The sequence below is a fragment of the Rana temporaria genome, chromosome 5 (genome assembly GCF_905171775.1).
Source record: "Rana temporaria chromosome 5, aRanTem1.1, whole genome shotgun sequence".
Classification (NCBI taxonomy): Eukaryota; Metazoa; Chordata; class Amphibia; order Anura; family Ranidae; genus Rana; species Rana temporaria.
The window spans coordinates 201,941,783-201,965,096 of record NC_053493.1 but is presented as its reverse complement, the minus strand read 5'-3'; the positions used below and the strand labels follow the sequence as shown (position 1 = coordinate 201,965,096).

The 23,314-nt window shown below is 41.0% G+C and overlaps 1 protein-coding gene across 1 annotated transcript in view; it reads left to right on the top strand.

Annotated features, from left to right (window-relative positions):
- EPB41L4B (erythrocyte membrane protein band 4.1 like 4B) overlaps positions 1 to 22,206 on the top strand; it is a 334,961-nt gene extending 312,755 nt beyond the window's left edge. Inside the window, exons 12-16 of the mRNA XM_040353483.1 lie at positions 518 to 627; positions 6,359 to 6,389; positions 10,604 to 10,637; positions 13,835 to 13,902; positions 19,704 to 22,206. Coding sequence (XP_040209417.1) covers positions 518 to 627; positions 6,359 to 6,389; positions 10,604 to 10,637; positions 13,835 to 13,902; positions 19,704 to 19,848 — 388 coding nt within the window. The 3' untranslated portion in view covers positions 19,849 to 22,206. The remainder of the gene's footprint in view (positions 1 to 517; positions 628 to 6,358; positions 6,390 to 10,603; positions 10,638 to 13,834; positions 13,903 to 19,703) is intronic.
- Positions 22,207 to 23,314: the final 1,108 nt, after the last annotated feature.

The following is a 23,314-nucleotide window of genomic DNA, read 5'->3' as shown; positions in this document are numbered from 1 at the left end:
CACGGACCGGAGATTTTCAGAGACCTGTGATACGCTTATAGATGAAAATATTATAATACAGCGCTTTGGATTTTTGCTATGAAATGGTGCATGTCTTTGAGAACTGATGTTTATGAGGGTTACAACAATTTGAAACTAAACAGACTTTGGCTGAGGCATGCCGGAGATGCAACACCCTTCACTCATGCATGAGTCTCCTTTTGCATGTCTGCAATCAAAGGAGAGGGGGTGTGGGAACACTCATTTTTTGCATGTGTCTGATTTTTTTCTAGTAGCAAAGCGGGAAGGATTACAAATGACAGGCTGCTCATATCCCTGCCAGACAGTGCACAAATGAGTTGAACTGCTTTGTTGAGTTGGCATAAATGCTCAGTTTTACTTGTGTTATCTGGGCTGACAACCACTTTAAAGTGATTTTGTTTTATGTACTTTTATGCACTTAAGATGTCAATGCAAAGTTTAAAGTGGCAAGATATCTTTTTAGCACATTGCGCTTGATGACATTTTTTTTTTTTAGTGGGCGAACAGAATACCAGGCAACCCATGCTGGAAGGTTAAGAAGAGCTAGTACATTTGAAAGGCGTCCTAGTAAAAGATATCCATCAAGAAGACATTCCACTTTTAAAGGTTTTCTTATTCTTCTGAATTGTTTTCCTCACTCCCTGCTTTTTCTCTTTCCGTTCATGCTTGTACTCCCTCCCTTGCTCAATACTTTCTCGCTTTTTCTCCCTAGCTCTTTCTGTCTTGTTCTCTCCCCTTAGCCCGTGCTGTCTCATTCTCTCTTCCTAGTCCATGCTCTTCCTCTCTAGCTCTCCCTTGCTTATGCGCTCCCTTTCCCTTGTGCACTCCCTCTTTCTTTCCCTTGCCCACTTCCTCTCTCGCTCTCCTTTACTTGTGTGTTCCCTCTCTCTTTTCCCTCTCTCTTTTCTTTGCTCGTGTGCTCCCTCTTTCCCTCCCCTGTGCGCTCCCTCTTTCACTCTCCTTTACCTGTATGCGCTCCCTCTTTTGTTCTCCCTCGCCTGTGCACGCTCTCTCTCTCCCTCGCCTGTGCGCTCTCTCTCTCCCTCGCCTGTGCGCTCTCTCTCTCTCTCCCTCCCTCGCCTGTGCGCTCTCTCTCTCTCTCCCTCCCTCGCCTGTGCGCTCTCTCTCTCGCTCTCCCTCGCCTGTGCGCTCTCTCGCTCTCCCTCGCCTGTGCGCTCTCTCGCTCTCCCTCGCCTGTGCGCTCTCTCGCTCTCCCTCGCCTGTGCGCTCTCTCGCTCTCCCTCGCCTGTGCGCTCTCTCGCTCTCCCTCGCCTGTGCGCTCTCTCGCTCTCCCTCGCCTGTGCGCTCTCTCGCTCTCCCTCGCCTGTGCGCTCTCCCTCGCCTGTGCGCTCTCTCGCTCTCCCTCGCCTGTGCGCTCTCTCGCTCTCCCTCGCCTGTGCGCTCTCTCGCTCTCCCTCGCCTGTGCGCTCTCTCGCTCTCCCTCGCCTGTGCGCTCTCTCCCTCGCCTGTGCGCTCTCTTTCTTCCTCGTCTGCGCGTTCTCTCTCTCCCTCGCCTGCGCGTTCTCTCTCTCCCTCGCCTGCGCGCTCTCGCTCTCCCTCGCCTGCGCGCTCTCTCGCTCTCCCTCGCCTGCGCGCTCTCTCGCTCTCCCTCGCCTGCGCGCTCTCTCGCTCTCCCTCGCCTGCGCGCTCTCTCGCTCTCCCTCGCCTGCGCGCTCTCTCGCTCTCCCTCGCCTGTGCGCTCTCTCGCTCTCCCTCGCCTGTGCGCTCTCTCGCTCTCCCTCGCCTGTGCGCTCTCTCGCTCTCCCTCGCCTGTGCGCTCTCTCGCTCTCCCTCGCCTGTGCGCTCTCTCGCTCTCCCTCGCCTGTGCGCTCTCTCGCTCTCCCTCGCCTGTGCGCTCTCTCGCTCTCCCTCGCCTGTGCGCTCTCTCGCTCTCCCTCGCTCTCCCTCGTCTGTGCGCTCTCTCGCCTGTGCGCGCTCTCTCGCCTGTGCGTGCTCTCTCGCTCGCCTGTGCGCGCTCTCTCGCTCTCACTTAAGCTCTTCCTTGCCTGTGTGCTTTGTCTTGTGAATTTGCGTGTGTGTGTGTGTATACGTGTGTGTGTGTGTGTGTGTGTGTATATATGTATATATACACACACAGTATCTCACAAAAGTGAGTATACCGCTCACATTTTTGTAAATATTTTATTATATATTTTCATGTGACAACACTGAAGAAACTACACTTTACTACAATGTAAAGTAGTGAGTGTACAGCTTGTATAAGGCCCCGTACACACGTCCGAGAAACTCGACGAGCAAAACACATCATTTTGCTCGTCGAGTTCCTTGTGAAGCCGCCGAGGATCTCGGCGAGCCAAGTTTCCCCATTGACTAACGAGGAAATAGAGAACATGTTGTAACATAAAGCATATTTAATTCTTCTGGTGATAAAAGGATAAAATATGATTGGTTACTATAGGCACTGTACACATTACTGCCTTGTTAAGTAAATGTGCTGCTCTACGTCCCGAGTGCAGGGTTGAGAGGTGTGCTATGTAAAGTAAAGCAGACATATTGCCTAAAAATATGTTGATACATCAGGTAATGGTTACCAAGGAAACATAACTTCCCACCAGCAAGTTGAACAGAACACGTCTACTTTACAGTCTAGCTCAGGATGACTGCAAGTGCTAGCTGACAAATGAATCATGTTCTAATAGGTGAGATGACTTTTAGGGCCCTTTCACACTGAGCGGATCCGTATTGATCCGCCCCGTGTGTGTCCGTCTGCTCAGCGGGGATCCTCCGTAATTCCCCGCTGAGCTGTCGGCGGACAGGGCGATCCCCACACACTGTGCAGAGACCGCCCTGTCTTTCCTCCGCTCACCCCTATGGGGAATCTGGTGAATACGGACCATGTGTCCGTATTCATCTGATCCGTTCTGCCAGACGGAAGAAAAATAGGGTTTTCTTCCGTCTGAAAAGCGGATCTTTGCGGAGGCAGGTGTTTGCGGACGTTAGCGGATGCATCATGCGCTAACGTCTGCAATCCCATAGGGAAGCATTACAAGTCGGATGCTTTTTTACAACGGACTTGTAAGAAACGGACCGTTTGTCCGTACGTGTGAAAAGGGCCCTAATACAAAGCCAAGGTGTTTGTATTATTTACATGTTCATTGTCTTTTCACGTACATGTCAACACTGTAAGAAAAACATGTGGTACCCATTGCTCCATTAATTCGAGCGAACCTGCTCTTATTTCCACTCACAAAATGTGAGCAGGCGAGTGGAAATTTTGAGGGCTGTACAGTGAGGAAAAAAAGTAAAGTATTTGATCCCATACTGATTTTGTACATTTGTACACTGACAAAGAAATGATCAGTCTATAATTTTAATGGTAGGTTTTCTTTAACAGTGAGAGACAGAATTGCAACCAAAAAATCCAGAAAAATGCATTGCAAAAAAGTTATAAATTTATTTGCATTTTAATGGGTGAAATAAGTATTTGAGCTCTTCGCAAAACATAACTTGGTACTTGGTGGCAAAACCCTTGTTGCCAATCGGAGGTCAGATGTTTCTTGTAGTTGTCCACCAGGTTTACACACATCTTGCATATCCTCCAAGTCCAATAAGGTTTTGAGGCTGACGTTTGGTAACTCAAACCTTCAGCTCCCGCTACATATTTTCAATGTGCAAAAACAGACGTAGTGGAGTTCGGATTTTAAATGAGGTATAAGGGTGTCTAAATAAAATAAATAGAATAACTTGGATGTCATGGTTCCCTATAAAATGACATTATACATTATTGATGGACCAATAACCAGAATATGTTTGATACAGAAATGTAATCACAAAAGAGCAATTCATAACCTTCATTAATTTAATATTACATGATTAGTTAGGGAACATAATTAATGACATACAGTAATAAATACATCAAAAAATAACTACATGATTAACATGTGTAAAAATTGATATATGATGATATATGGGCTTGTGTAGGGCATCCAAGGATGTATACTCTATGCATTTCATGGCCACCTGCCACTCGTCAGGAGTTTGGATACATGAAAATAGTCTAGAATTAAATATAAGGATTTCTTGTGGTAGTTTCTGGGGATCCACTACTCCCCATAGACAAACTCAATGAGGTAAGAAAGGGTAGGAGAGGGGAAGGGAAGGAGAGGAGGAAGGGGGGTATCGATATACCTTCAATGGGATTAAGGTCTGGAGACTGGTAAGGCCACTCCAGGACCTTTAATGTGCTTCTTCTTGAGCCACTCCTTTGTTGCCTTGGCCATGTGTTTTGGATCATTGTCTTGCTGGTATACACATCCACAACCCATTATCAATGCCCTGGTTGAGGGAAGGAGGATCTCGCCAGAGATTTGATGGTATCCCTTTCCATCGTCCCTTTCATGCTGTAAAGTTGTCCTGTCCCTTTAGCAGAACGCCCCCCAAGCATAATGTTTCCACCTCCATGTTTGACGGTGGGGATGGTGTTCTTGGGGTCATTCCTCCTCCTCCAAACACGACGAGTTGAGTTGATGCCAAAGAGCTTGATTTTGGTTCTCATCTGACCACAACACTCTTACCCAGTTCTCTGAATTATTCAGATGTTCATTTGCAAACTTCAAATAGGCCTGTGAATGTGCTTTCTTGAGCAGGGGGACCTTGCAGGCGCTGCAGGATTTCAGTCTTCTACGGCGTAGTTTACCAATTGTTTTCTAGGTGACTATGGTCCAAGTTGCCTTAAAATCATTGACAAGATTGTATCCCGTGTAGTTCCATTCTCATGATCATTGAAACTCCACAAGGTGAGATCTTGCATGGAGCCCCAGACCAAGGGAGATTGAAAGTTATTTTGTGTTTCTTCCATTTGACAATAATCGCACCAACTGTTGTCACCCTCCTACCAAGCTGATTGGAGATGGTCTTGTAGCCCATTCCAGCCTTGTGTACAATCTTGTCCCTGACATCCTTTGACAGCTCTTAGATCTTGGCCATGGTGGAGAGCGATAAATCTGATTGATTGCTTTTGTGGACAGGTGTCTTTTATACAGGTAACAAGCTGAGATTAGGAGCACTCCCTTTAAGAGAGTGCTCCCAATCTCAACTCATTACCTGTATAGAAGACACCTGGGAGCCAGAAATCTTGCTGATAGGGAATCAAATTATTATTTCACTCATTAAAATACAAATCAATTTAGAACTTTTTTGAAATGCATTTTTCTGGATATTTTTGTTGTTCTGTCTCTCACTGTTAAAAAGTGAACCTACCATTAAACCCCTTCATGCAAATTGTACTCAAATATGCGGCCTCAGGTGGAAGGGGTTGTACTGGGGTGATGCATGCAGCTGCACGCTTCACCCCAGTACTGTTTCTTAGAATCGGTGCTTTGCTTTCTTGGGATAACAACCATAATAGCTAAAAAGCTGTTTGGCTGTTATCCCAAGCAGTGGGAGGGGACGCTCCCTTCCGTGGATCTCCTGTCCCACCGAGAGGCCCGAGCGACCGGCTAACACATCCGCCAGCTGGTCGGAGACCTGAATGAAGCCGGAATTAGCTTTGATCGGGTCTCGGATCCAGTAACCCCAAAGCGATGTCATGACATCACGTCTGGTTTACAGAAGACCTAAAGGCACCAAATTTAAAAAAAAAATCTGTATTCAAGTGCAAAGAAAGGATTTGAACTTTTATAGTCCCCTGATCTCTCCATAAGGAGTACCTGTCACTGCCTATTAATGTCACAAGGTATGTTTACATTCCTTCTGATCGCAATAAAAGTGATAAGATTTTTTTTTTCAAAGGGAGAGTATAAAAATAAATAAGGAAAAAAAATGTAAATCACCCCATCCCTCCGTGCTCGCGAGCAGAAGCGAATGCATACGTACGCTGCAACCGCAAATGTAAACTGTGTTCAAAACCACACGTGAGGTATCCCCATGATCGTTGTTGCGAGAGCAATAATTCTATCAAATAATTCTCTAGCAAAAAATGTAAAGTTTACCTTGTAAGCAACAGATATCAGAAAAAGGCTTAGGCAAGGAAGGGTTACAATTATAGATGGTTCATTTCTTTGTCAGTGGGCAAACATACAAAATCAGCAGGGCATCAAATACTTTTTTCCCTCACTGTTTGTGTGTGTGTGTGTATGTGTATATGTATATATATGTGTGTGTGTGTGTGTGTGTGTGTGTGTGTGTATATATATATATATATATATATATTATAAAATTATAGTATATTCAGTATTTGCTTCTGAAAGCGCAGAGCTTCCTTCCCCCTTACTCCCCAAAAAGCTTAAACATTTTAAACTACTTACTCCATACACTTGGCTTTTCAAAATGTTCAGTTACTAGCCACATTAAATCATTTTTCTTTTCCTGTTTTTAGCGAATACCCCAATGAAGCCACCTCCTCTGTGGTAAGTATTTTTCATATGAACATATATAGTGGACATTTTACTTTTTACAGGAAGAATGTAATTCTTGTTAAAACAAGTTCTTGTCTGAACAAAACTAAAGGCTCGTACACACTATAAGGAAATCGGGCTAATGTTTTCGACCAAAGAATTTCTCTACGATTTTTGTATAGTGTGTGCACAACTTTCAACAGCCGATTCTGAATTTTTGTACAAAAATTCCCGAAGGAACAAACTCCAAAAATGTTCTTGTATAGGAACAGAAAGAACAATATTCATTTAAAGGGGTTGTAAAGGTCATTTTTTTTTCTAAATAGCTTCCTTTACCTTAGTGCAGTCCTCTTTCACTTACCTCATCCTTCGATTTTGCTTTTAAATGTCATTATTTCTTCTGAGAAATACTCACTTCTTGTTCTTCTGTATGTAACTACACACAGTAATGCAAGGCTTTCTCCCTGGTGTGGAGAAAGCCTCTTAAAGGGGGAGGGGGCGAGCAGGAGGGTCAGGACACTCTCTCTACTTTGCAGATAGAGAAAGGAGCTGTGTGCTAGTGGGCACCCTGACACTCCTGCTCGCCCCCTCCCCCCTCGCAAAATCAAAGGATGAGGTAAGTGAAGGAGGACTGCACTAAGGTAAAGGAAGCTATTTAGGGGGGGAAAAAAATTCCTTTACAACCCCTTTTAATGTGTACTGTTTTCGTACAAGACAAATCTGAGAAGAGAGACTGTGCATGTTCAGAAACAATAAACAACAAAAAAAGCCTTCACGAGAATATTCGTATGAATTTTCGTACAAAAATTCTTTCATTGGTTCCGATTTGCTGTGAAACATCGAGAAAAATCAGAGGAACGTTTGCCCTATTTTCTTATAATGTGTACCCCACTTAAGAATTAAGTGTGGCAGAGACTGGGGAGTTTAATTAACAGGCTCCTATGACATCTAGAGAATTAAGATCCTTTTGCCTGTAAGGTGGTAATTCTTCCTAATGACCACAAGTTTAAGGAGCATTCTTCCCACTGACCATCACACTGATGTATTATGAGTTGTAGATATAGTAATTTTTAGCTAGGGTTCCTTGAGACCAAAATGTTATTTCAAGGAATCCTCTGTGTCGATAAGGTTGAGAAAGGCTGTTCTAGAGAATACAGCAGTAGAATGAAATATTCATTTTGCGTGGAATGTCATTATATACAGACAATCTTGTATGATTTGTAAATACTGCATTAATATCATCCGCTTTTTAAAATGTATGTACCGTATTTATCGCGGTATAACGCGCTCCCGCGTATACCGCGCACCCCTAAAGTTGCCCGAATCCTGTGGAAAAAAGTTTTTTTTGTACTTACACTTTTGGTGTCTTGCACGGCATCCATCGGCGGCCTCGTCGGGTCCGTGTCCTCTTCGCCGGGTCCGGCGTCCTTCTGCGGCTTCGGGTGTCCTCTTCGTCGGGTCCGGGGTCCGTCTGCAGCTTCGGGTGTCCTCTTCGTCGGGTCCGGCGTCCTTCTGCGGCGTCCTCGCGTCCTCCCCGCTCGTTTCCCGCGCCAAGTTTGAATACTGCGCCGACATATACAGAGCGCAGTACACTCGTGTATTGTCGGGCAGGCTCGGCAACTCTCGCGCTGACATCCAGGACGTGAGCGCGGAAGGAGCCGAGACTGGCCGACTATACCCGAGTGTACTGCGCTCGGTATATGTCGGCGCAGTATTCAAACTCGGCGGGGGAAAGCGGGTATCGGCGTATACCGCGCACCCACGATTTTGCCCTGATTTTCATATTAGCTTAGCATAATTCCTGGCACAGTAAGAGTCACTTAGAGAGTGCAAGGCTAGCCGTATTAGAAACCCAGGGAATTGCACTGTACTCTCAATAAGGTTTAATCATCAGTGTGCTGCTGCTCCTTTGTTGTCTGTTAGAAAGCTGGGAGTTAAGAGCTACCTACGGTCCTAATAAGTTAGCACGGTTATCAGTTTGCAGAGGGGAAAAATCATGTTGAACTGTGAGCAATAACAGGAAGTTAGGCGATGTATGTGGGACATAATATTAAGATGTTGAGATTTTTTTTTTTCTGAAGGTGCCCTTTAAAATGTTATTTTTAAATTCTAAACAGCCTGTTTGGTTTTTTTTCACTTCCTTTGTGTATTCCAATGTAGTGCATATACAGTGCTCAACATAAATTACTACACAGCTTTTGAAAAAATTTGTTTTAATCAATATCTCAATAGAACACAAGAACAATTTCCCAAATGTTTACGAAACTGAGTTATAGAACATTTGTTTAACTCATTACATGGAAGTAAGGTTAATATAACTTGGATTACAAAATCTTTAGTTCTACTCAAATTAGTTGATGCAAAATGAATACACTCCACAACAAAAACTACTACATCTAGTATTTTGTATGACCTCCATGATTTGTAAGGACAGCACCAAGTCTTTTAGGCATGGAATGAACAAGTAGTTGGCAACATATTATATATTTTTCCATTCTTCAAGAACGAGCCTGGATGCTGGATGGAGAGTAATGCTCAACTGATCTCTTCAGAGATTCCCATAGATTTTCGATTGGTCTCCGATCAGGAGACATACATGGCCACAGAACCACTTTCACCTGTTCTTCAGAAATGCAACAGTGGCCTTGGATGTGTGTTTTGGCTCATTGTCATGTTGGAAAAGTGCATGACGACCAAGGGCAAGGAATGATGGTAGCAATTTCTTTCAATATAGAGCAGTACATCAGTGAATTCATAATACCATCAATGAAATGCAGCTCCCCAACACCAGCAGCACTTATGCACAGAAGGACACCTCCACCATGTTTTACTGTAGGCATCGTACATTCTTTGTACTCCTCACCTTTACAACGCCATACAGTTTTAAAGTCATCAGTTCCAGAAATCTTTAATTTGGTGTAATCTATCCAGAGTACAGAGTCCCAATAGTCTTCTTCTTTTACAGCATGGGCTCTGGCTAATTCTAGGTGGGATTTTATGTGCATGGGCTTTAGGAGTGTAGGAGAGGCTTCCTTCGTGGATGACACCCATGCATGCCATTTCTCTGCAGTGTACACTATATTGGGTCACGGTAAACAATCACCACAGTTTGGCTTTCCACTTCTTTAGCTAACTGCAAAGAATTTGCATGGCAAATTTCTTTAACCCTTCTTATCAGAACACACTGCTGTCGAGGTGTTAACTTCTGTGGATGGCCTAGACCAGGGATCCTCAAACTTCGGCCCTCCAGCTGTTTTGCGGAACTACACGTCCCATGAGGCATTGTAACACTCTGACATTCACAGACATGACTAGGCATGATGGGAATTGTAGTTCCTGAACAACTGAAGGGCCGTAGTTTGAAGACCCCTGGCCTAGACGTCTCTGTGAGATGGTTGCAGATCCAGCTTTGTTAATATTTGTATCGCTTTTGCTACAGTATTCTGACTGATAAAGCTTTGCAGATCTTCTTGTAGCCTTCACCTTTCTTGTGTAAAGTAATTATTTTCTTTCTCAGGCCTTGTGACATTTCTCTTCCATGCAGTGCCATTGCTCACAGATTTAAATGGGAATTGGTTTTCTTTTCTAAGTTAAGCTTTTATAATCCACTGTCTACTGAACTTGATTTTGTTGTCTAAGCCCAGGTTCGCGTTGATGTGATTTGGCATGCAATTTGACTTTTCCGTCCGAATCAGTGCGACGTCGACTTTGTTGCGCCGCACCCATTCCCAAAAGTAGTTTCTGTACTACTTTTGGTGACTTCGGGTGCAATTTCAATAGACATCTATGCCGGAACCCGCACAGATGTCTCTGAAATCGCCCCCCAAGACGGACTGACATGCAGGTATGAAATCGTGCAAGTTCAGCAGTATGAACCTGGGCTTAAATTTAGCTTTGCTCCTAAGACTTTGACTGGGGTCTATTCATTTTTGCAACATGGTCTTAAATTAATTTGTTAGAGAAAAAACGTTTTTGTGTGTGCAAATTAACAAATCTTGGTTGCAATCAATGGACAGTATTTGAGTATTTTTTAGTATAGTGTCTCATATAAAATGTTGATTCTGAAAGTAAAGGTTTTCTGACAAATCTGTTCTGGGGTGTACTCATTTATGCTGAGCACTATATCTTTAATGTAGTATACAGCCTTTTCTTGTAATTATTTTCTAGTAATTATTTCCAGCTTTTTCTAGTAATTATTTCACTGATGTCATTTTTGTGTCTTGCAGTATTAAAACTACACCAGAAATGCAAAATGATCAGGTAAATTTACAAAATATAGATTTGAATATATGCAAATAGAACAATTCATTTTTGTAATAGTGAATTAAGGAAACTAAGTTTATATTTACACTTCATTATAGAATAATGCCCCAAAGAAAATTACCCAAAGAAATCAATTTTCATTTCAGGATGTAATACTATAACACATGTATATACCGTGTGTTGGATTTCTGACTTTAAAAATGACTTAAAGTGGAAGTAAAGGCAAAACCTAACTAGCTCCTAACCTACTCCCACCCACATTCTAAGCGTAATCTATCTAGCACTGTAAAGAAAAGATTGCTATACTTTCCTACTTTTGTAGCCGCTCTGGTCTGGTCCCAAGCTAAGCTGTCAACGGTGGCTTCAGTGTGTAGGAGAAGCAGCTGACAATGGAAACCCCATAGTAAATCTGTGGGTGATGTCACTTCCCTGTGCATTTCACAGCCGATGTCTGCTTTTTCCTGCACACACAGGGTGGTGCTGGAGACTGGACCAGAGTGGCTTTAAAATAGGTAAGTATAGTGATCTTTTCTTTACAAGGCTAGGTAGGTTAGGCTTAGATTGTGGGTGGGAGTAGGTTAAGAGTTGGGTTTTGCCTTTACTTCCACTTTCCAGCTTTACTGTCACTTTTACTAGTTGCACTAAAAACAAACTATTTCCAACACAAACTGTTGCACCTGCTGGGCTTGCTGCATAAACTGTATGCAGCCTTAGCTACATACAGTATACATTTTTGTGTTGTGGCCGTGGGACATAAACATCCCATTCCATACCTGGAACAAAATAGTCGAGCCGAGGAGCACTTAGCTATTCATAGTCAGCTTTCTCTGAATATAAAGCTTCTTCTGATTGGCTGAGTTAGATCTCATGATGTCATTCGTCTGCCTCGGCCAGTCAGAAGAAGCTAGTATTAATTTAGTAAATGCAGAGTTGCCTATTAATTGCTGAGGGCCACTCAGGCCTGACTCAATTTTGTTCTAGGCGTGGAACAGGTTGTTCGCATTCCACAGCCAAAACACAAGGCTGTATACAGTAATTATAATGAGCCTGATCAACTGGAGTGTTACAGTGTTGTAAAATGTACCTGTTTATTTCAGACATCAATTATCATTAAGAAGAAGCTCTGTTTTTGCGAATACCCTTGCATATGATTGGATGTTTAACCAGATAAAGCAAAGTAGGGGTGTGCCAGTCACCTAGCATCAGATCTTTTACAAGCTCCTGTATATTTCTAAAGTAGTCTTTTCATTAAGCTTTAGTTATTTTCACATTTCATATTACTTTTTATAAAGGCTATTTATAATACAGAAGTAATCATTGTAATCAGTTGCTTTTGATAGCTGCAATTAACTACAATATTTTAGTTGATGTTTACATATAGAAAACCTCTATTGTGGGATTTTTGAGGCAACAAAACCCCAACATTTGTGAAAAAAATCATTTATTATACCAAAAAAGTTATTAATTCATTCATAGACATTCCAATATATTATATTTAAATATTAAAAACATGAGTATTTGATGAAACAGATAAAGTGATACTATCCGCCATGGAATTCGGAGACCTCCAGATCAACTGGCGGTAACAGAAAAGCGGTTCAACCAGCGCGTTTCAAGTGGTCATATTTAAGACAATCTTCATCAGAGTTTTTTTGTATCACTATCTAGGATAAATCAAAAGAATTCATTTAATATCAAAAAACATTGAACCACATTCCCAACACCCTCATAGGTGTATAAAGGTAGTTACTCACTTTTCAAGTTAAAGTATCCTCAAATAGCAGATGCACTCCCCATGGTAACAGCAGTGAGGGTCCCCAAAAAGGTCACATGATTCACCCCTTGTTCCCTATAGAAGGGTTGGATAACTGTATCCAATAAATGGTGTTTGAAGGCCAGTATTGTAGGTGCTGTGCCAAAACAAATTGGTAGTAAAATAGGCTGTTAAGCTATTCATAGGATTCTATTTTACTACCAATTTGTTTTGGCACAGCACCTACAATATTGGCCTCCAAACACCATTTATTGGATACAGTTATCCGGCCCTTCTATAGGGAACAATGGGTGAATCTCTGTGACCTTTTTGGGTACCCTCACTGCTGTTACCATGGGGAGTGCATCTGCTATTTGATGATACTTTAACTTGAAAAGTGAGTCGCTACCTTTATACACCTATGAGGGTGTTGGGAATGTGGTTCAATGTTTTTTGATATTAAATGAATTATTTTGATTTATCCCAGATAGTGATACAAAAAAATCCCCGATGAAGATTTTGTCTTAAATATGACCACTTGAAACGCGTTGATGAACCGCTTTTCTGTTACCACCAGTTGATCTGGAGGTCTCTGAATTCCATGGCGGACAGTATCACTTTATCTGTTTCATCAAATCCTCATGTTGTTAATATTTAAATATAATATATTGGAATGTCTATGAATGAATTTATAACTTTTTTGTATAAAAAAAATGTTTTCACAATTTTTTGGGTTTTGTTGCCTCAAAAATTTCACAATAGAGGTTTTCTATATTTTTTGAGGCAGAGGTGCGTGCGTTGCAATTTTTTGGGTAAAATATAAAAGAGTTTACGAGTAAATGGATACCAAAACATGCCATGCTTTAAAATTGCACATGCCTGTGCAACGGCAACGAACAATGTAAATGTTACTATCCATAGACAACGCTTCTGGTCTTTGTCTAACTCTATGACCAGCCGGCAGATCTTTTGGGTGTCCCAGTGGGGACGTCCCCTCCTGCTGCTTGTAAAAGCGATTCAGTGTCTAGCTGCTTAAATTGCTTTTACAAGAGAGCAGACCATTGGCTCTACCCTGATGCTTGCCCACAGCAGGGCTAAATGTAAAAAAAAAAAAGATGCTCGGTGCCCGGAACTGCACATTCTGAGCATCAACCAATAGGAATTGAACATCCCTGTACAAGGTATGCCCTAGGTACATAACTGGTTTAATATATAATGTTTATCGTGAACATTTCACCCTTTAGTAAATTTAGCACCTTCTTTCATGGTTTACCAAACCAGTGCATACTACAGCACCATATTGATTTGATGTAAGCGCATTGTTTAGTACTGAGGCACAAAATCATTTATGATAATATATGCATGTTCTGAAACAAAGGGTGTACTAACCTAAATGAACATTATTTCTCTGTATTGAAGATGTGATCAATCTCTTTTACAGCAACAATATCATCATAATATACAACCAAATCAGCAGCATTGGCATCCTCACACATCTCCAAATATCAGGTTGGTGATCTCTTATATTGGCTTTAAAAAGATATATAAATGGGGAAAAATATTTTATTTAGATAGTTGAACATAATAGCTTTTCTGTCTGGTCTTTAAAGTTGTGTATCCATATTCACTACTGCATAATAGAAACACATTTGTCTGCTGAAATGCTGTTATGAAGTAGTAACGTACACAGGTTACCTAGATCATATGAGAGAAAATATAGACACAAAAAGCGTCTATACGGTAATGCGCTGCCAAAATAATCTTAAACTAAGCAGCCAACACAACAAAAAATAGATCACTTTTTGTCACAATAGAACATAGAAAAAACAAAAGTGTGGCGCTGATGAAAGTATAAAACAAAGTCCATATGATAGGACAATTGCAAATAACAGATAGGCCAAAGTCCACAGTAGAACCAGATCTCTGAAGCAGATGAGGGACAACAAAGTATAAGTTCCTTAAACCATGAAGATGGGTATTCTGCTTACCAGATGTTGAGACTTGAATAGGTGTACACCTATCAAGTCATACAGGCTTGTAGGTTACTGAGAACCTGATGTCGTCTGCTGGGGGAAAGGGATGTAGGATCCAATAGTCCTTCCTCCTGGATGTTGTTGATTAACCGATAACCATATAGAAGTCTCAGACACGGGAATCGATGATTGACCAAAGGAAGATTAAAACACACATAGCGTGATACTCGCTTATAAGTCTCATTTCAGTCAGGTGACATTTCCCAACCCGCCACAAGAGCACTAGAAGTTCCAGCATGGACTTACACGTGTAAGTCCATGCTGGAACTTCTAGTGCTCTTGTGGCGGGTTGGGAAATGTCACCTGACTGAAATGAGACTTATAAGCGAGTATCACGCTATGTGTGTTTTAATCTTCCTTTGGTCAATCATCGATTCCCGTGTCTGAGACTTCTATATGGTTATCGGTTAATCAACAACATCCAGGAGGAAGGACTATTGGATCCTACATCCCTTTCCCCCAGCAGACGACATCAGGTTCTCAGTAACCTACAAGCCTGTATGACTTGATAGGTGTACACCTATTCAAGTCTCAACATCTGGTAAGCAGAATACCTATCTAGATCATATGACAGCACTATTCTTAGAAAAAAAAATGGCTTCTAATCATGTTTCAATTTTAGTATGCCGATTATGGTTCTGTGAAACATTAAAGGGTCACTAAAGGAATTTTTTTTTTTAGCTAAATAGCTTCATTTACCTTACTGCAGTCCTGGTTTCATGTCCTCATTGTTCGTTTTTGCTCTGATGTTGCTGTAATTCCTCTCTGTTCTGGACACATCCTGGTTGTCTGTTTCCTGATAACCACAGTACTGGGAGATTTCTCACTGTGGTCACTAATCAAGGAGGTGTGATTACTGTGTGTCAGCACCAATCCAGTTTCGTTTTACAAACCATCACTGCCCTTTATTGGCTCTCTGGCTCTGTACATCAGAGAACCAGGAAACAACAGCAAAAACGAAACTAAACTGCAGGTGCATTATATGATTGGTTTTTATCTATTTTTAATCATTTTTAAAAGGAATCAGTTAACTATTATGTCTCTATACCCTGTAAACAGTCATTTCAGCTTAAAAAAAAGTTTTCCTTTAGTTGACCCTTTAATTGAGCTGTTAAGTTACTCTAGTTACACACCCCTTTGCCACCTAACACTGGTAGCAGAGTTTGAACCCCTGTCAGATATTGTGTTCCCCTTTTTTACTGTGCTGATGTCAGGAGTCTCCAACAAATCACACCAGTGAGAGGAGGAATATTTTGTTAGAACCTCAGCTTTTGTGATTGGAGTGCTCTAGCTCTAACTCAGCCAGGCATATGCCTGGAACTTTGCAGTGAAACCGCTGATTCTGCACACACAGTCCTGCTCTTCAACATTCTGGAAGAACTGCTAGTAGTACTGCTAAAGGATTTATCCAACGTAAAAAAAAAAAACTGCACTTTCTCCAAAATGTTTTTTTTTTAAATGTCGTTTTACATTCCATCCTGTTTTAAAGTAACACTGAACAACTACTTGCCAGGCCGTGCTTTACCTATTGATATTTTTAACACATTTCACACTAGGGGAGGTCCCCTAAGCATTTCTTGGGTGAAATTCATTAGAGAGGAGGTAGATGGTCCAGCAAGGAGGCATTTAATATAGCTTCAGTATAGAATGGAATAATAATAAAAAAACATTTTTTTATTTTTTATTTGTGCAGTTTTTTTTATGTACTGATTCGTTGCTCACCTTTTTGTTTTGATGCATCTGAAATGTATTTAGCAGAGTTAAAAAGCTCAGTTTGTCTCAAAGTGGTTTTAAACCCCAGACATGAAATATGAACAAAGCATATTCCTATATGCATACTTTTCCTGACACCAAGAGAAAAATGGTGATGGGAGGGAGCTCCAGCTGGCTGACAGCCTCAGCTCTGTTTCAGTCCTGTCCCGTCCCTTCCCTCCCCTCCAATTGGCTCTCAGAGCTCCCTTTCCTGAGCTCCATAGAGTGTAATTTCAGCTCCCTGCCCCCTTTTTTTTAACTCTCAGACAAGCTGAATAAAGTCAGCACTTTGAACAGATGTACAGAGAGAAGACTGCAGATAAACACGTACAGCTTAAGTAGGAGGGTTTCTTTCATCTCTGTGTATCATGTATTACCTGAGGCCAGTCACTTCACTGGGTTAATGTAAACGTTTACTACCACTTTAACTGTGGTGGCACACAGTACAAAGGTTATTAGAAAAGAGACAACACACCATGTCTACTAAGATGTACTTGCATAATAAGATAGTCAATATTTGTTTTCACTCCTTTCAAGAGGCACACAGTTGCTTCTCGTGCCCAGACCTACGCTGCATGCGTCTGGACTGAAGAGATCCAATAGAACCTCAAGTGATTTCTCATACAGTATTGTTACTGGAGCAATTTCTTTTTCACACACACATTTAAATGCACATTTATCCCCTCAGAAGTAAAACACCCAAAACATTCTATATTTTCTGAAAGCAATGGTCCTAGAGAATAAAAAGGTTTTAGCTTTAGATTTGTATGTTACACAGTATTTTCAGTAAAACATTCAACATTTATTTTAGTGCATACAACACAAAATCCCCATTTCTTGAAAATATAAGAGATGAGATTGTGTCATGTAAACGGATACCAAACATGCCAATGGGGGTCAAACTATTGTCCGTGGGTGGTGCTTTAAAAATCCTCACAGCTTATCATAAATAATGGCCCTAACATTTTCCCTCTCACTCTGAAAGGCACAGTTATACTGAATAGATATTGCACAATTGTTGTCATAGATGTGCATATTTATATTGTCAGGAAGAGGCTTTAAAAAAAAAAAATACATTTCATTATTTTCACTTTTTTACTTTTACTACTTTCATAAAGCAGCTGATAAGCCCCCTATGTGATAGTATTGTGCAGTGACTGGTTCTCTTTATGAAAACATTAGGGGCCAAAGCATAAAGTGAAGGTTTTATGGCTTTATGGTGAAGAGACCAGGTATATGAACTCTTCTCTATAAAATCCACTCATTAATTATTTCTGGTCCTGTGTCACCTGGAGAAGCAGGAGAGCCTGGGAAACCATGCAGAAATGACCAGGCTGCAGATTACTTTTACTCTGTAGCTGGCAATCTGCTGATGATAAAAAGTTCAGGAATCGGGAGGGAAAAAACAAACCATTATACTCACCTAGGTAAATGAAGCATCGGTCTGATGCTGCATCTCTCCCCCACTGCCTCTGAGATGGAGAACTAAGTGATCATAGACTACTGATCACTCAGCAGTCTTCAGTGAGCCGGTGACTGTCAGTCACTGGCACTCTGCTCTGCTTCTCCATCGCTCACTGGAGAACCGGGCTGTGAATAGGTGGGAGTGGCTGGTTCAGTCTCCCGGTAGTTTCCCGAGACGCTGAGCCATTTGCCAGTCCAGGCATCCGGGTGGAACCTGACATTAAAAGTGGGATCGATGCAGAGCCTGGACAGGCTGAGTGACGTCAGCCGACAGCAGGTTCTAGCCCGCTGTTGGCTGAAAACGGGTCACAGGAGTGCAGAACAGTGGGGACAGAACTTTCAAATACAGTATAGCATATGCCTATGTAAGTACTTTAATGTAAGGGATTAGTATGGGATTGCGAGGTGGTCTCCTTAAAGTGGAGGTTCACCCAAAATTTTTTTTAACATTTTGATTGACAGGCTTCCGATGGTCGCATACATCGCATCACGATTTTCCAAAAGTAGCCGAACGTCGGTGCGCAGGCGATGTATAAAGCCGCACCGATGTTTGGCTTCTTTCGGCTACTCGTGACGCGATGTATGCGACCGTCAATCAAATAGGAACGCCCAGTCCTGAAGACCATACCCAGGTGCGGCTGAGAAGATCGCTCTCTAAAACGGTAAGTACTGATTTGATTTAAAAAAAAAAACACCCGATTCCCCTTGACAAAATGAGCCTCAATCTAATGTTAAAAATAGTTTTTCGGGTGAACTCCCGCTTTAAATAATCTGCTCCTAGTTTTGCTGTCAAAATGTATCAGTTGCTGTGTGCAACACTGCAGAAAAGCTATCAATGCATGTGGAGTAAGCTGTCAATTCCCTATAGACAACACAGTACAGGCATACCCCACTTTTAAGTACACAACGGGACCAGAGCATGTATGTAAAACGAAAATGTACTTAAAGTGAAACAATACCCCTTTTCACTTCTAGGGTGTAGTGGGGGGTCAGGGACTGTAGTGGGGGTGTCAAGAGCTGTAGTTGAGGTCTCAGGGGCTGTAGTGGGGATGCCAGGGGCACACTGGAACAGGGTGGGGTATGCTCTCGGAGCTTCAGCTCCTTCTACTGCGGCTGCAAAATGTCCGTACAGTACTTGTAAGGCACTTTACATACACTCGCAGGTATGTCCTTACTCGCGAGTGTATGTAAAGTGAGTGTACTTAAAGCGGGGTATGCCTGTATGTAACTATTCTTTATAAATGATATAAGTTTAGAATTATAGCAATCTCTTTATTTATTTATTTTTCTGAAGCTCATTTAGTGAAGTTCTCCGCATATATAGTTTATCATCTTACATGCTTTCTTCATGTGTGGTCAGACTATCATATTCTGAGTGTATACACATTTTTACTTGTTTGACCACACTGCAGTCTTGTAATGTTTCTCCCTAGGTGAACAGAACTAGAATTTATTTTTATAGTTTGTGTTTGTAGGTTCTTTTCAAAATGTACACGAATCATGTTGCAGTTAAATTGTTGTCAGGCAAGAACATGATTTGCAAATCATTAAAAGACTGCCTGCTAGCAAACACTTTTCTGCCCCTTGGCAACATTCTGTAATTGTTTTAACAGTTGTAGGGACTCACTATATTTGCTTTACACATTTACATGTCATTAAATGTGGCAAAGTAAGCATTTACGCATATATTTTGTGTCTGCAAAGCTGCACTAATGCTTTACTTTTTTCCATGAGAGCTGCTCAATGTCAATGGCTATTTTATCACCATTTACCTTGTGGATAAGCATAAAATTAGTTGACTGTCATTTTCATGCTTCTGCATATGTTATGTTCGTGTTTTTCTTGTTTTTTTTTTATATATATATAAAATACCTTTCTCAGCTTTAGCCAATTTTCATGGCTATTTGTGTGTGGCAGAGTAGAAGGAAATTGCAAAAACCTGTTTTTGTTTGTTTTCAAGTTGCTTGTAAAGGTGTTGCTGATCATTCATTCAAGTTGTATGTTTTTATTGTAAATAATTCATTTGTCACTAACTAACTAATCACTGTGCAAATGGTACAGGCCATCTTCTCATGACGACAGGGTATTATGGAAAAGCGGCTCTGGAGATGGTAGAAACACAAGGTACATTCAGGATCAAAACCAGAAGAATTTGGGAGGCATGCAAAGCATTCTGTATCAAGACAAACTCATGACAACACTTTGACATCCATCTTTGACAACAACTCATAGACAACCATCCCAGATATCCATTGCATTCATGAACTCACCTGTCTCACCTGTTAATCATCTGAATTCACATGTCGTTAAAACCACACGTGCCTGGTCATTAAAGTATCAAGACTGATTTCCTGGATATCAAAATATCTCATATACAGTAGTTTGTTGACTGCCTGCACAATACAATTTGTGTAGTGATCAAAGCTACACAAAAAATAGTAAGCATTGTTCTCAAGCAAATTAGACTGATGTATGAGCAGTGGTGCATTTTTTCAACTCAAAACAAAGTGGGAATGCATTGACATTTTTAAGGCGATATGTGTCTAATTGTAGGACTAAATTAAAGAGCTGTGAAAAGTTTACTGCTTTTTAGACCTGTGATCTAGTAATTGCCCAATTGTGATCTGAATCTGTTGTTCCAAATGTTATTACTTAATCTGCGTTTTTGATGGTTATTCATTGCTGCAAATCTAGCTTTAAGTTAAAGTTCTCTTTCCCAGTGTCTGTTTTATGTTTCACGAAGTGCCTGACATAAGGTGATATGGTATACTGAATATGGGCAATACAAAGTGGAGTTACCAAGAACAACTTATCAAGGTGCACTGTACTGGCAAATCATTTAAACAATGATTTTCTGTTTCTCACTGTGTTATTGCATTTGCTTCACATTGTTTCCACTTTTGCTATATTTTTTACATTAAGTTATAATGTCAGATAAAGGCAGGGAGCTTTTTAAAAATGTTGCTAAATATGGACTCCCAGTTGGCACCTTAATGTTTTTTTTAAAAACCAATAAGACTATATATAACAGACTATCATCCTATGTTTTAATTTGGAGGAAAGCTCCAATTCAGCTTCAACAATTCACGTGCAGAAAACAGGAATCAGCATTTTCAGGAATCTGCAACAGTAGCCTCCATACTTTACTCTAATTTTTTGTGTTAAAAAGAAATTATTGGATGCTTCTGCAGTGCTTGTTTGAGTCTTAATTTTTAAGGTTAAGAATCTATTGAGAACCAGTTATGTTGTAGCTGGGGCAGACTATCCCCCCCCAGTTACACTTAATATACATTATTAAATGTTTTTTTTTTTGTTTGTTTTTTTGTAAGTGGACATTTCTTTCTGATCTAATTTAAAATGGATGATTGATTTAGGCCTGGTTCACACTTGTGCGATGCGAGAACACCACAAACAATCGACTGCGGGTTCCCGCATTGCACCCGACACGCACAGCAATTCACACTGCCATATGCGAACTGCTGGGGAGTGTCATATCTTAATGACGCCCTCATTTCAGCTTGCGTATCGCAGTGGGAACTGACAGTTCGGACATGAATCGGATCGCATATGTGTGAACACACATGCGATCCTATTCTGGTCCGAACAGAAAAAAGGGTCTTGTGCGCCTTTGGACCGAATGCGGTGAGATATCAGCCATATTGGCTGTATGGCTGATATCGCACCGTACAGACATCGCATTTAATGTGAACAGCAGTGTGCTGTGGATTACATCCGAATTACGTGTGATGTCTGGCATCGCACAAGTGTGAACCGGGCCTCGATGCTGATGCTAGCAAGCTCAGGCTTGACAAGAGCATTGTAAAACTAACCACAATAATACCTTTTAGTTCTTTACCTTTTTATTTATTTTTTTCTTCACTTTTTAAATTTATTTCATATCTTCTAATTGCTTTACATAGGGTCAGTTGGATTTCCATATGAAAACATTTAACACAAATAAAAAAAAAAAAAGGATTACATAGATTAGAATATTTAATTGTCAGTAACTGGGGTCTATTATAAAATGATCATGTTAAGGTACAAAAATCAAGTGTGTTAAAGGGATGTCCTTTGTTTTATGTGTCACAAGAATTATGGACTGGTTATATTCATATGGCATGAAAAAATATTTCCGATAGATATCCAATGAGGAATTGAAAGCACTTGTATTTTTCTATTTATTTTATTTTTTAATAATTCCGCAATTAAGCTTTATGAAAGTGATCTAAATAACACATGCTGCTAAAACAACCCGAATTTTGCATATGGTGCCTTTTTTAGGTGTAATTTTTCTATCCTTTCCTGCAGAAACCTATTGTTTTTTTTTACGCCTTAAATATTTGATAACATATTGTAAATGCATGTGATTTATGATGTACTTAAACCAAAAACTCAGTAACTGGACAATGTTTGTATATATTAGTTTGTTTCTCTTCTGCCTTTAGGAGTAAAACAGTTAAGAAGCACATTACTGTTGTAACTACTGAATATTTACTTGGAGTTTGCACCTTATTGCACTGGTCTGCTTTTATTATTTTTCTTCTAAATATATACATTTTGTTAACATACTGTGGTTTTTAACATGAGCTTCATATAATCAACCATTCTTTATTGTTTAGACCTACAGTGTTGTCAAACTGAGATGAAAAGTTAAAGTGGAGTTCCACCTTGAATTTTTATTTTTTTTACATTATCAAAGACCTTTAAACCTATAAAGAAACATTTGGAGGGATTTTTTTTATACTTGCCAGAAACGCCTTGTAGTGCTCCTAATCTTCCACTTCCTGGTACGCAGCGCACCTCGTCACTTCCTCCCTCGCCTGTGCTCCTGGGAGATGTGAGTCATCATTTCCCAGAAGTCTGTGGGGCAGTACTGTGTGCAAAAATGGTGTTATTTCCCAAAAGGAAATTAAGCGATTTAGGGCTGATCAAAGATATGGTTATCTATGTTGCCATAACGATGGGGCGGGACTATAGAAACAATCAGTGCTATGGCTGCTGGGGAATTGCACATGCGCGAGATCGAGAGGTGCATGCTGGATACCCAGCATGCACCTCTACATCGCTATTCCCAGAAGAGATTTGGATTGGGCTTGATGCCCACAATGATTATGGCAACGGCCAGAGAAGAATTACAAAGTTGTGAGTATTAAAAAAAAAAATATTCTCGGCATCCACAATACACAATCATTTTTAAAGCTAATAATGCATTATGCTTGTACTGTGAGATAATTCAAATATTCTCAAAAAGAACTACAAAGACTCTAAAGTCAGGTTTCTGTTGGCTTCCAACAGCTTAGAAAAACCTGCTGTATGTTTACATCAGAGGGCTAGTGGGTTGTCAAAACTCTGTTGAAGTATAAAGTAATAGGAAAATATGTGAGACCAGTGTTTCTCTTGTGAACTTTAAGGGAGAAGTGGGGACAAAGCTCTTTTGGCCCTACTTCGCCTATGGATCACAGGCAAAAGCCCACTGTCAACTGACATCACTCAGCCGGTCCAGAATCTGGATCAATACCCACTTCATATTTGAGATCCACCTAGATGCCTGGACCAACAGCTGGCTCAGCCTCTCGGCAAGCCACTGGGACTGAACCAGCGGCTCCAGGCCCCTCCACAGCCCAGCCCTTCAGTAAATGCTGGAGGGGCAGGGCAGAGCAGAGAGGCGGTGA